Source organism: Macaca thibetana, chromosome 17, assembly GCF_024542745.1.
Source record: "Macaca thibetana thibetana isolate TM-01 chromosome 17, ASM2454274v1, whole genome shotgun sequence".
In the NCBI taxonomy this organism is placed as follows: Eukaryota; Metazoa; Chordata; class Mammalia; order Primates; family Cercopithecidae; genus Macaca; species Macaca thibetana.
In genome coordinates this window covers 93,062,142-93,076,639 of record NC_065594.1, presented here as the reverse complement: position 1 = coordinate 93,076,639, position 14,498 = coordinate 93,062,142, and the positions used below count along the sequence as shown (strand labels likewise).

At 50.8% G+C, this 14,498-nt stretch overlaps 1 protein-coding gene across 1 annotated transcript in view; it reads right to left on the bottom strand.

The window, feature by feature from the left end:
* Positions 1–14,498, bottom strand: part of TMEM255B (transmembrane protein 255B) — a 65,840-nt gene that overhangs the window by 17,324 nt on the left and 34,018 nt on the right. The window contains exon 5 of the mRNA XM_050767044.1: positions 2,063–2,152. Within this exon, the coding sequence (XP_050623001.1) occupies positions 2,063–2,152 (90 nt within the window). The remainder of the gene's footprint in view (positions 1–2,062; positions 2,153–14,498) is intronic.

Here is a 14,498-nt window from a genome sequence, read left to right as displayed (position 1 = left end):
GTGCTCTGTGTGTTGTGTGGTGTGTGTGCTGTGTGCTCTGTGTGTTGTGTGTGTGTGTGTGTTGTGTGCTCTGTGTGCTGTGTGTTTTGTGTGTGTGCTGTGTGCTCTGTGTGTTATGTGGTGTGTGTGCTGTGTGCTCTGTGTGTGTTGTGTGGTGTGTGTGCTGTGTGCTCTGTGTGCTGTGTGCTCTGTGTGTTGTGTGTGCTGTGTGCTGTGTGGTGTGTGTGCTGTGTGCTGTGTGGTGTGTGTGCTGTGTGCTCTGTGTGTTGTGTGGTGTGTGTGCTGTGTGCTCTGTGTGCTGTGTGTGTTGTGTGGTGTGTGTGCTGTGTGCTCTGTGCTCTGTGTGTTGTGTGGTGTGTGTGTTTTGGGCTCTATGTGTTGTGTGGTGTGTGTGCTGTGTGCTCTGTGTGCTGTGTGTTTTGTGTGTGTGCTGTGTGCTCTGTGTGTTGTGTGGTGTGTGTGCTGTGTGCTGTGTGGTGTGTGTGCTGTGTGCTCTGTGTGTTGTGTGTGCTGTGTGCTGTGTGGTGTGTGTGCTGTGTGCTCTGTGTGTTGTGTGTGCTGTGCTGCTGTGTGGTGTGTGTGTTTGGTGCTCTGTTGTGTGAGTGCTATGTGCTCTGTGTGTTGTGTGGTGTGTGTGCTGTGTGCTCTGTGTGCTGTGTGTGTTGTGTGGTGTGTGTGCTGTGTGCTCTGTGTGTTGTGTGGTGTGTTTTGTGCTCTATGTGTTGTGTGGTGTGTGTGCTGTGTGCTCTATGTGTTGTGTGGTGTGTGTGCTGTGTGCTCTGTGTGTTGTGTGGTGTGTGTGCTGTGTGCTCTGTGTGTTGTGTGGTGTGTGTGCTGTGTGCTCTGTGTGTTGTGTGGTGTGTGTGCTGTGTGCTCTGTTGTGTGTTGTGTGCTCTGTGTGTTGTGTGCTCTGTTGTGTGTTGTGTGCTCTGTGTGTTGTGTGTGTGTGTGTGTTGTGTGCTCTGTGTGTTGTGTGTGTGTGTGTGTGTGTTGTGTGCTCTTTGTGTTGTGTGTTGTGTATGCTGTGTGTTGTGTGGTGTGTGTGGCGTGTGCTCTGTGTGTTGTGTTGTGCGGTGTGTGTGTGTTGTGTGGTGTGTGTTGTGTGCTCTGTTGTATGTGTGCTGTGTGCTCTGTGTGTTGTGTGGTGTGTGTGCTGTGTGCTGTGTTGTGTGTTGTGTGCTCTGTGTGCTGTGTGCTCTGTTGTGTGTGTGTCGTGTGCTCTGTGTGTTGTGTGCTCTGTGTGCTCTGTGTGTTGTGTGGTGTGTGTGTGTTGTGTGCTCTGTGTGTTGTGTGTTGTGTGTGCTGTGTGTTGTGTGGTGTGTGTGGCGTGTGCTCTGTGTGTTGTGTTGTGCGGTGTGTGTGTGTGTGTGTGTGTGTGTGTTGTGTGCTCTGTTGTATGTGTGCTGTGTGCTCTGTGTGTTGTGTGGTGTGTGTGCTGTGTGCTCTGTTGTGTGTGTGCTGTGTGCTCTGTGTGCTGTGTGCTCTGTGTGTTTGTGTGTGTGCTGTGTGCTCTGTTGTGTGTGTGCTGTGTGCTCTGTGTGTTGTGTGGTGTGTGTGCTGTGTGCTCTGTGTGTTGTGTGTTGTGTGTGCTGTGTGCTCTGTGTGTTGTGTGGTGTGTGTGCTGTGTGCTCTGTTGTGTGTGTGCTGTGTGCTCTGTGTGTTGTGTGGTGTGTGTGGCGTGTGCTCTGTGTGTTGTGTTGTGCGGTGTGTGTGTTGTGTGGTGTGTGTGTTGTGTGCTCTGTTGTATGTGTGCTGTGTGCTCTGTGTGCTGTGTGCTCTATGTGTTGTGTGGTGTGTGTGCTGTGTGCTCTATGTGTTGTTTTGTGTGCTGTGTGCTCTGTGTGTTGTGTGGTGTGTGTGCTGTGTGTGGAGAGGGAAGCTCATTGTGTAGGAAATGAGACTTGCTGAGAGGAGAGGCAGCCACTGGCAACCCCCCAGTGAGGAGACCGACTATGAAGCCGTCTGAGCTGAGTTCTGCAAAATGAAATTTTACTTTTTCCATGTCGAGTCTTTCAGCCCCGGAAAGCGACCGAGACTGTGCACACAATGACAACGTACTCACAATGTGCTGCGCTGCAAATACACCGTCCACGATGGCGCAGCAGAAGGCGGCCACCACACCAAAACTGATGAACACAATCGCTGCCACCAGCTGCAACGGAAGAAGAGTGTGGGTGCCCAGCTTTTACCAACCCCGGCTTTCAAGTGCAAACCAGTTCAAAGTCCCAGCTCGAGGTCGAGGCTGTTTCGCAGAATTGCCTCTTCTCACCTCTGCCTTTCGTCCTGGGACCTCCAGCCTGGCCAGGCCAGACTCCACCCTGTGGGTGGTCCTCATGCGTCTGTCCCACAAGACCCACCCAAGCGCCTTCTGCACGGAAGGGCATTGCCATCCCTGGGCCCTCGGCATGTGCCTCTGAGAAGCAACCTCTGATGGCAGGTCGTATGCACAACCCTAATGTGTGTGCTCGTGACACACACACACGCATGTGCACGCTTGCCACAGGCCTTAAAGTCATCGGATCAGCTTCACACACTGCTTTTGCACAACCTGCTTTTCTTACCTAATGGTCTTGGAGCTTGGAGCTAGCAATGGTTTATAGTGCATTAGTGAACCGGTGCACACTGATGGAGATTTAAACAGTTGGCAATTTCTTGCCACTACAAACTCTGCTATAAAGCGGGGTGTCCTGCCCTAACCCTAAAAACTGGCAGGGAGTCTCCATCCCCGTGGATGCCCAACGGGGTGGGGGGGGGGCACGTGCTGTCATTCTCTTCTCGGTGCCTGGCTCGGTACCATGCTGGGCAGAGCAGACCCTCCTGAATGGCCACTGAAAACTGTGGCCCCGAGGTGGCACCTCGCTTGGTTCCATCCCGATGGGATGCTAAGTTGCCGGCTTGGGAAAGAGGTCCCAGTGACAAGCAGAACCCATCGGTGACAGCAGAGGGAGGGCCTGCGGCTCAGGGGCTGTGGTGCTGCACGGGGACGTGGGAAGCCTAAGTCTGTTTGGACCCGTCCTGCACACCAGGCACGAGCAGGAGTGCTTGTCCGGACCACCGAGCTCTTGTCAGAGCAGAGCTGACTGAGCAGGGTGGTCTCCTCCTCCACAGACTCATGAAGACACCCAGCAGAGGCGTCCCTATCTTCCTTCTCCCCAGGGAGCCAAGTGTGGAGAGAGGAGTTTCATCCACCGTGACCCTCACGTGGAACTGCCGTGGCCTCTTCCCCCCGATGTCAGCGTGGCCCTGTGTGTCCATCTCTGCCCCAGGCTGCACACCTATTGTCGCCCGCAACCCAAACAGCAGCCAAATCCAGCCCATCTGCCACGGCTCTAACGCTACCCACTGGATTCACAGGTGGGACGCGTTCCCAGCAGGCCCCACAGCAGCAGAAGGTGGCAGGTAGGGGCTGGCAGGTCCAAACCTTTCAAGCCATGGGCCAGTGATGGCCACCTGCCCCCCCACTTCTGACCCTCCACACCACAGGCCTGCTGGGGGTCCTCCCAGGAAGCCCCATCAGAGCCGGTCCAGGGCGCCCCATGCTGCTGGCCAAGCCCTTTTGCGGAGGAAAGTGCAGCTTTTTTTTTAAACAGTGGGCACCCTCACTGCGAATCTGGGTGTGTTTATCCTTCAGCAGAGGAAGAGCTGTCAATCGGTGGCTTCCTGGTGAGCCCACGCTAGACAGTCACAAAAGGCGCCTTGCATTAAACGTGAGTGATGAGGCAGCAGGGCTGGGGCAGCGGGCCAGAGAGCAAGTCCACGAAAGTCAGTACATCCTTGGGCGGGTCCCAGGCCGGCACGGTCCCCGCGTGAGTTAGAGAGAGACGGTTCTTGCACCTTCTGGCACCTTTCTTCTAAGGAAACCTGCCGCAGCAGATCAGACAAGACGTTCTAAGAGCTCAGACATCAAGCACGTGCACTTCCAAAATACATATTTTAGGTTTACGAGAAGAGGCAGGTCTGAACAAAGCCTGGGCAGTTAGTATGAAGCTGGCTGACTCCCCTGAGCTCTGGCCCCCAGTGGCTGTGTGAGGGGGCGGAAGGGGATGTGGCCACCAGACCCAAAGGCAGCACATGGGTTCTCGGAGTGGCCTTGAATGGAGCCCTAGCTCTCGTACGCCCCCTGCCACCTCCCCAGGCAGAGCAGAGCAGAGCAGAGCTGGCATGCTGAGTTCTTCCGGAGGATTCTCTGAACTGCTGGGCTGGACTTGCCCCTAGTGGTCCCTCATTCCCCCTCTGGAAAGGGAAGTGCTGGGCTGACTTATTCACGAGCGTCACGGATGCTCCAGCGTCCCCACGGGATACGCAGCCCGGTGCTGCAGGCGCAGACGTGACAAAACAGGCGCATCCCCTCCCTTCCCGTGTCCCGCGTTTCTGGCATTTTATCGCCGATTGCCTAAAAGAAAGTTGAGGTGCTCCCAGAAGGAAGCTGTGCAGAAAACCATGGCTGCATTAGCCTGAGTCTGAACCAACCGCTTGTTTCTATTTGGACACTCTACAGGCTGTGGCAATTTAAAAATCTCTTCTGCCTAATTGCTCTGGTTCAATTGACTAAACATGACAGAGCCCATCGCACGGCGCGGCTGCCCGGTGTGCTGCAGGAACAGACAGGTAAGGCAGGTTCCCCCTTGAGCAGCTGACCCTGTCTGACGGCCACCGTAGCAAAGCGTAAACCAGGGCTCTGGGTGTGCACATGAGGAAGGCCTCACTGCACCCTGAGAAAGAAGGAAGGGCTGAACCAGTCCTGGAAGAATAAACAGAATTTCCTCAAGGCGAGGGGAGGAAGGTGCTGGGGGCTGCACATCGGTGGGACTGGGGCCCGCTGAGGTGGGGCAGGGGCCACGGTGTGTGGGCTGGGGGCGAGCTGCAGCCACCATGTGGCTGTCAGAAGCTCATCAATGTCAAATATGCAATGGTGTTTGGCTTTCTTTGGGCTATATTTGTATAAATATGTTATTGGTATGTGTTCCAAAGTTATGGGAGACTCATAATTCTCATAAATTTTAGTGTACATTATCAGTAGTAATTATCATTGTTATGTTAAAATTATTGTGTGCCATGAGGTAACAGATTTCCTTGTCAATTGTGTCCTTATGGCTACCCTGAAACATTTTGTCATCCATGAACAATTGTTGTCTCGTCTTGGTCCTCTTTAGAAGATGGTTTTATAATCAGCTATGAAGCTCTAACAGGTGCTCCTGAATGCAGGTTTCTGATAACTTTGAAGAGTGTGACATCAGAATAGAGGAAAAACGTTCAGGATTCTTGAAGAGCTAATATGTTCATTAATACCAAGCAGGACAGGAATTAACTGCATGAACTGAACCAATAGGAGACTGCAGTGATCTTTTAGACGCTTTGCTTAAAATGTTGCTAATCCTTTGTCTTGCTTTTCAGAATCAAGGAAACTTCTTCTGAGCTATTGACAGCTTTTAACAATTTAGTATACTCCCATGAACAAAATTTGGAGCTTGTTTCTCTCTACCTGATTTTCTCTAGAATTTGGAAACTATTTGTGACTATTCTTAAGTTATGGCAATACAGTTATTTGCATAAGTGCAATAAGAATCTGTTTCGTAACAGGACACAACTGGAGAAACTGGTTATTTTACCAAGACTTTGACTGGAATGGTCAAAGTCTTGGTAAAATAAGACTTTTTGTGTGCTTTCCTTTAAGGAACCAAACTTGACTTATGAAGCCAATAAAGCTCTTGGAAACTGGCCTCCTGTTCTGCGTACACAGTCCCTGCACAGGCGTTCTGATCTGTAGTAAGTAAAAAATGTCAGTTTCTGACAGGCCAGGAACCTCAACAGGAGAGGAATTCACCCAACTCATAGGTATTTAATGGTACAATTCCATGGCTGGGCTCAGCTTTAAAAAGTCTTATCCCAGGCTCCTTCTACAAAACAAAGTTCCATCAAAGACAATTTAAAAGGCCTAGTGAAAAAATAATTATTCTTGCTGCACTGTATACAAATAATCAAGCCAAGTATAATAAAGTAAACCAGTCCCATCATGTGTCTTTTAAAAAAATGGAAAACTGGAGAGAGAAAACTATGTTTCAAAAACTATAGCACACCTGTTGTTAAATTCCAGTCTTGTCTGATGTTTTTCAATTGTTATGATTTTCTACAATTTAAAGTCTAATTTTTCTGGCTACAAGTCTCCAAAATAATGTTTTCAATTTTTCCTTTTTCCCCACTTTTCTAACTGGAAATCACTGAAACCTAAGCTGTGCTTTCAGCCCTGTAAACTGAAGACAGATGCATCCGCAGACGCTGCCTCTAAGCCCCTAAAACAGAGAGTGTTTCCAGGAACAAATCCACCTCTTCCACTCCTAGATGTATCCACAGACGCTGCGTTCAGTGGCCTGTAAGGACGACTCTCTCTCAGCAGGAAGTAGCCAGAAAGAACATGCCACACCTCACCCTTTTCAACTATAGAGTCTGGATTGACAGAGCAGGAACGTCGCCGTCTTGGACACACACCACCATTTGAAGTTCTCCTTGATTAAAAGCCCCCAAAAATCCAGCCCCAAAAACATCAACCTAATGTCTAATATCAGTGTGACCATAAACCACAAATGACACCTTTGGCCAGAAACATGCCAACCCCAAGACAGACTCCCCTCTGACCCGAAACCTTCCAACCCAGCCATAAAAATCCCCCCACCCCAAAACACTCCGAACCTGCGACAAGCTCTCCCTCCCTGAACCCTCAAATACCCTTAGTCTGTAAGAGAGGACACTCTGGACCTAAATAGGCCAGAAGGCCCTCTCGGGTTTATTCTCCAAAATAAACCTGTCTTTGTTGAGCTGCTTTTCGTGTTTCTTTCTTCTTTCTTCAACTCCAGTGGCCAGGAGTGAGCATTTGTGGGTATTTCTCTATGGGTCAGCAGAGGCCCTGCCCCAGCTAGAAAAAGATCAACAAAAACCTAATGTCAGGTTCTTGAGGCAGCTGAGTGAAATCGGGACTCAGCCCCAAAGAGAAGATGCCACGGCACCACAGGTGATCATCGTCATATCGTTACAGCAGGTGAAATCGGGACTCACCCCCAGAGAAGATACCAGAGTGCCACAGGTGATCATCGTTACATTGTTGTAGCAGGTGAAATCAGGACTCACCCCCAGAGAAGATCCCAGAGCGCCACAGGTGATCATCGTTACATTGTTGTAGCAGGTGAAATCAGGACTCACCCCCAGAGAAGATCCCAGAGCGCCACAGGTGATCATCGTTACATTGTTGTAGCAGGTGAAATCAGGACTCACCCCCAGAGAAGATCCCAGAGTGCCACAGGTGATCATCGTTACATTGTTGTAGCAGGTGAAATCGGGACTCACCCCCAGAGAAGATCCCAGAGTGCCACAGGTGATCATCGTTACATTGTTGTAGCAGGTGAAATCGGGACTCACCCCCAGAGAAGATACCAGAGTGCCACAGGTGATCATCGTTACAGCAGGTAATACCATTGCTTGTCGCAGACCCAGCTACACACACAGGTTCAGACTCTCATCTTGATGGGAGATGACAGATTGAAGCTAAAGATCCCCTTTCCATCCCTCACATCTCCATCCCTGCCCAAAATCACTTGATTCCTGTTCAGCCGGCTTTTTATACCGCGAGGTTCTGCCAGACGGGAACACGCCTGCCCTGCACTGATCCCGCCAGAGGGCAGCTTGTTCCGAGCCTTCCTCTACAGCAATGCATCCCATCCACATCTCCTGACAAGCCCAGGATTAGCCTTGCGCTGTCCACCCCCTCAGGCCCTCCACCCTGGCACAGGCAGCTGTGGGTTCCTGTCTGTGGCCCTGGCAGCCCTGACAATTCCACAGTCATCCAGGAAACCCCCAGAGACCACGCAGTCCTGCCCGGTACCACCCAGATTGGTTATTGTTGGCAATGGCTTCAGATTGTGAATGACAGGGTCAGCCAAGGAGGAGGCACTCAGGGAGAGGCAGAGCCACAGCACCCACCCGGGAAGGCTCCGTCTGAGGCCACCCAGGCTGCACAGGGCAAAGGCAGTGGCAGGAAGCGCCACGCTCACTCCCCCCATGACCTGGGGAAACGGCTCATCCCCCTCCTTAAGACAAGGGACCTGGTGCAGTGACCCCAGGGACTCCCTTCCCAAGACCATCCTCCTTTCAGCAAAGCCTGGTGGATCCAGGCGGGAGCTGTTCTAGGTGCTGAAGACAACGTGCACCCCCTGCCTTCTGGGCTGAGTCCAGAGTCAGCACAGCGCTGGGGGAGCTGCCCCCAGAGACACAGCTGGGGCCACCGCGCCTCCCCTCGGCCCCACAGCAGTCTGGGGGGTGCACAGGCAGTGGGTAGAGCTGGCAGCCTCTGCCATTGTCCAGCCCTGCACTGGGAACCCAGCAGGCACCGACAGGCTTGACAGGCACTGTTGGCCCCACCCAGGTCACACAGCTGGCAAGAGGCTGGGTCTGGGTTCGAATCCAGGTGTGCTGGGTGTAAAGAGAGATAGAGAGGGAGACAAAGACAGGAAGACAGAGACAGAGAGGGAGACAGAGACAGAGAGATAGAGAGGGGGACAGAGAGATAGAGAGGGAGACAGAGAGAGAGAGAAAGAGAGGGAGATAGAGAGATAGAGAGGGAGACAGAGACAGAGAGGGAGACAGAGAAACAGAGATAGAGAGGGAGACAGAGATACAGAGGGAGACAGAGAGGGAGACAGAGAAAGAGAGATAGAGAGGGAGACAGAGACAGAGAGGGAGACAGAGACAGAGAGGGAGACAGAGACAGAGAGGGAGACAGAGACAGAGATAGAGAGGGAGACAGAGCTAGAGGGAGACAGAGGTCCCCAAAGTGCACCACATCTTCTAGCAGACGCCGAGGCTCTGGTGACATGTAACTCCCTGTGGAGTGGCCACAGAAACAGATCTGGCTGTGGCTTTCCATTAGAAATTCCAGGGCCCTGTCCAAACACACACAGATATTTAGATCCAGCTGGAAAATGAGTTGGATTTTCCAAACAAGCCGCCGTGGATGCAGCTTCTGTGGCAGCAAAAATAGAAATTCCAGGTCTTGGTTTCAGACAGAGCACTTCACAAGCAGACAGCCCAAGCACCTGTGGCCCTAGGCAAACCCCTACCTCTGTAACCAATGCATCCGCAGGCGCTGGCTCCTGGAACCGGCGGGTGGGCGTCAGGGATGCTCAGCATGGGGTGTGGCTCTGCTGCAGAATGAAGAGGAGCTTCTCCTGCTCACCGGGGCGTCAGCACCACCAGCTCACGCATCAGGAAAGGAGACAACCAGGGGAAAACCAAGGTGGGAACAGGTCGCCTGTGCCCACTGTGTGGGGAAGCTCCAGGTCAGCGACCCCTCTGAGTGTCACCCTCGGCCCCACGTGTCCAGGGGGCTGCACCCCAGCCCCTGCTAACCAGGCATGCCCAGGGAGGCAAGGCTGCTCAGACAGCAGAAAAAACAGGCATCCTGAGGCGAGGGCCTGGTAGGGCCCCACTGTGGCCGTGGGACGGAGCCAGCAGCTCTGAGGTGGGGTCGTGTGTGCAGCTCACAGCTCGGCCAGCAGCAGGGCGAGGGTCTGGCTTCAGCCTGTCTGGGCTCGACGTGGCTGTCGGGAGGATGACAGCAGGCAGGTACCGCCCGCAGAAGAGAGGCGTGTTTAAGAAACCAGCGCCGCCACGTTGGCCCCTGAGTGGCAGGTGCACAATCCCACAGTCCTCCAAGTTCAGGGGCCTAAAACCTGGGACTTGGTTGGTTTTCCTGTAACTAGACCTAGTTCCTGTGGCAGATGCCCAGGCAGCCAGAAAAGAAGGCTCTCCACTCACCCACCCTTGTGCCAGTCCCCACCCTTCTCCCAAAATTAACCCAAGTCTGGAGGGTTCGGGTGAGCAGAGAGTGGGAGGATGGGACAGGGTCCTCTGAACTTCACCCCATCCCCTGCAGGTGTGGCCTGAGACATTTGCATGGAGGAGGTGTGGACTGGTGTCCTGGGCAGGTCCCACCACGGTCCAGGAGGGGCGGCCCGGAAGACAGCCTCAGCTCACAGGTTGCACGTGGTTGCACACAGAGACCTTCCGAAGCCACGGGCCACGTCTGACTCGAGGCACCTGTGGGGCCGCAGGGGTCCCACGGTCTCTGGGCAGGGACGTGGGGCCACTGGCCTCAGAGAAACACCCCCAGTGCCTGACAGGCCCAGAGAGCTGGGGCCCCGTCAGGGCCACACGAGCTTCAGGGAACGAGGTCTCAGTGGTGAGGCTGTGGGCCCGGCAGGGCCAACCTCGAGCTGGGTGCCCAGCGAGTGTGGCTGCCTGTGCCCGTGCTCTGCCTGTGCTCCACTCCCTTAGTTACTCCCCCACCGTGGGTGAGGTCGTGGGATCCAGGGTTGGATGGCAAGTGGATGGGGCCCGCCTGATGCCCGTCCTCCAGAACACCTGGCCCTTGTGGGACCTACTCAGGGCCGTGGGGCCTTGGCACGGGCTCTTGCCCTGAGCAGCTCACAGTGTCCTCCCCAGTGACTCGCAGAGCCGCCCAACACTGCCATCCAGGGATCCTGGAAACCACTCTCACCAGCCCCACCCAAAGGGGCAGAAACCCTCACAGCTTCCACAGGAGAAGGTGCAGGGCCCGATGCCCCAGGAAGGCTGATGGGGCTCCCACGACAGCGAGGCCCTAAGCAGATGTCAAGGGGGGTGCACGGAAGGCGGCCGAGACCTCACCCTCCAGCACTTAGAGGAATGGAGAAAACGGACTCCGTCCAGACCAGACTTCTGTGTGTGGTGTGTGTGGTGTGTGTGGTGTGTGTGTGGTGTGTGTGCTGTGTGTGTAGTGTGTGTGGTGTGTGTGGTGTGTGTGGTGTGTGTGTGTGTGTGTGTGTGTGTGTGTGTGTGTGTGTGTGTGTGTGTGGTGTGTGTGCTGTGTGTGGTATGTGTGCTGTGTGTGGTGTGTGTGGTATGTGTGCTGTGTGTGGTGTGTGTGGTATGTGTGCTGTGTGTGGTGTGTGTGCTGTGTGTGTGTGTGTGTGTGTGTGTGGTATGTGTGGTGTGTGTGGTGTGTGTGCTGTGTGTGGTGTGTGTGCTGTGTGTGGTATGTGTGGTGTGTGTGGTGTGTGTGCTGTGTGTGGTATGTGTGCTGTGTGTGGTGTGTGTGGTATGTGTGCTGTGTGTGGTGTGTGTGGTATGTGTGCTGTGTGTGGTATGTGGTTTGTGTAGTGTATGTGGTGTGCATTGTGTAGTGTGTGTGTCATATGTGTGGTGTGTGTAGTGTATTGTGTGGAGTGTGTATTGCGTGCTGTGTGCAGTGTATGTGGTGTGCATTGTGTGGTGTGTGTGTCGTGTGTTGTGTGTAGTGTGTGTGGTGTGTGTGGTATATGTGGTATGCGTGGAGTGTGTGGTGTGTGTCGTGTGTGCGGTGTGTGTCATGTGTGGTGTGTGTTGTGTATTGTGTGGAGTGTGTGGTGTGTGTGGTGTGGTGTATGTACTGCATTGTGTAGAGTGTGTGTTGTATATTGTGTCTTGTGTGTGGTGTGTGTTGTGTGCAGTGTATGTGGTGTGCGTTGTGTGTTGTGTTGTGTGTGTTGTATGTGGTGTGTGGAGTATATTGTGTGGAGTGTGTGTTGTGTATTGTGTGTGGTGTGTGGTGTATGTGGTGTGTATTGTGTGGTGTGTGTGTCATCTGTGATGTGTGTTGTTGTGGTGTGTCTAGTGTGTGTGGTGTATGTGGTGTGTATTGTGTTGTGTGTGTCGTTTGTGTGGTGTGTGGTGTGTGTGTTGTGTGTTGTGTGTGCTGTGTGGTGTGTGTGTCATGTGTGGTTTGTGTGTTGTGTGTTGTGTATTGTGTGGAGTGTGTGGTGTGTGTAGTGTGGTGTATGTATTGTATTGTGTAGAGTGTGTGTTGTATATTGTGTCTTGTGTGTGGTGTGTGTTGTGTGCAGTGTATGTGGTGTGCATTGTGTGTTGTGTTGTGTGTGTTGTATGTGGTGTGTGGAGTGTATTGTGTGGAGTGTGTGTTGTATATTGTGTGTTGTGTGTGGTGTATGTGGTGTGTATTGTGTGGTGTGTGTCATTTGTGTGGTGTGTGGTGTGTGTGTCGTGTGTTGTGTGTAGTGTATGGTGTGTGTGTGTGGTGTGTGGCATGCATATGTTTTGTACTGTGTGGAGTGTGTCGTGTGCGTCTGTGCATGTGCACGTACGTGGGGCACAGGAGAATCACCAGTTAACACTGTTTTATGCCCTTCCCTTTCCCATCCCTGTGGGACCTGTGGGATTGTATCAGGTTACAGAGCTCTTCCTGAAATCAATGATTCATATGTCTGTTTGGGTGAGGAGCAAACAGTAACTCATTCAGCAGTGGAAAAATATCTAAAGCTGATGTGATTTGGGGCATTCTTCAGATGTCACCGGAGACTAACATGATAATGGGTAGGAATAATGGTGAAGCCATTCCTAATGATCAGATTCCATCCCCTAAGTGAACAGAGTGAAATCTTTATAAATGAAATGATGCCATGTCTGGTATTTGCTTCTAAACAACACGGGAAGAGAAGCAGGCTGGGGGTGAACCAGACAAGTGATGGAGTTGGGTGGGAGGCACAGAGGATTCATTAGGCAATTCTCTTCACCCTTGTATGTGTGCAAAGCTTTCAATGGTAAAAATTTAAAATAATAAATCGAGAAAAAACGTGTTCATGTATATCTGGAAGCATTGGAAATACACTCGTTCTCTTTCTAGCTGACATTCACAGCCTGCCTTGCTGCCTTTTGAAATAACTTGAATGTTCTGACATCTATGCACTTAAAACCAGTGTAGAACAATGGCCACTGTTTTCTCGAAACCTGTCATGAACAAGACATTCTCATGTGCATTGGCTCAAATGTTCCCAGCCACCATGCAAAAGAAGAAACTGAGGCTGAAATACTTCAGTAAGTTTCCTAGGATCACACAGCAGTCACGGCATCCAGGTTCCAGCTACCACAAGTATTAAATTAATGTGAGATTGTGAAATATGGGTTCACTATACAACATTAACCCAGAAGAATTCCTCTCCTGAAAAGGCAGAAATGAGCTTGCACAGGCATCACAGACAACCCCTCAGAGGCTCTGGTCTGGGGCATCCAGGTGCCCTCCTCACCCAGGTGAGGGAAGCCCATGGACAGGTGAACACCACACGGCTCTGGCAGTGGTCGTCACTCCTGGGTCTTTATCCTGTCATTCCAGTACCCATGTGCTTTTACCGAAGCCATAGAAATGGTCCCCCTGCATCCAGATTGGAAAGGAAGAAGCAAAAGTGTTTCTATTTGACATACTCTAGTAGATAAAAAAAAATCCTAAGGAATCAATTTTTTAAAGAACTACTAGAACAAAGAAATGAGTTCCACAGGGCTGCAGATATTAGATCAACATAAAAAGTCAATTATATTTCTAAACACTTGCAATGGACAACCCAGAAGTTAAATTAAGAAAACAATTCCACTCAAAATAGCCTCAAAAAGAATAAAGTACTTAAGAATAAATTTAATTTGGTAAGTACTTCATTTGATAAATACTGAAGAATAAGTAAATTTGATACAAAACTTACACTCTAAAAACTACAAAACATTGTTTTTAAAAACTAAAGAAGGTCTAAATAACTGGGAAAGCATTCCATGTTCGTGGATTGGGATACTTAACATTAAAATGGTAACACTCCCTACACTGAGCTACAGAATCAACACATCCCTACTAGAATCCCAGCTGGCTTCCTTGTAGAAATTGACCAGTTGATTCTAAAAGTCATATGGAATGGCAAGGGATTCAGAATTGCCAAAATAATCCTGAAAAAGAATAAAGCTGGGAGACTCACAAGCCCTTATTTCAAACTAACTATAAAGCTACAGTAATCAAGACTGTGGTACCAGCACAAGCAAAGACATATAGATTAAAAGAATATAATTAAAAGTCCCCAAATAAACCCATATATCTATGGCCAATTAATTTTCAACGAGGGTGTGAAGACCATTCAATGAGAAAAGAACAGTCTTTTCAGCAAATGGTGCTTGGACAACTGGATGTCCACAAATGCATGAACATGGGTCCCTACCTCACACCATGAAGAAAGTTAACTCCAGGTGGATCACAGAACCAGATGGAAGAGTTAAAACTATAATAACCCCTACCTCATACCATACACAAAAGTAAACTCAAAGTGGATCACAGACCCAGATGGAAGAGTTAAAACTACAAAACTCTTCTAGAAAACTCTAGGGGTAAATCTTCATGTCCTTAGATTTGCAAAAGATTCTTAGGTATGACACCAAAAGCATGGACAACAAAAGAAAAAACAAATTAGAGTTCATCAAAATTAAAAACTTTTGTGCCTCAAAGGACGCCATTAAGAAAGTGAAAAGGCAATGTACAGAATTTGAAGAAATATTTGCAAATCACATATCTGAGAAGGGACTTGTTTCTAAAATACATAAATGACTCTGACGACTCAACAGGAAAAGGCAGCTCAATATAAAAATGAGCAAAGGAAATGAACAGA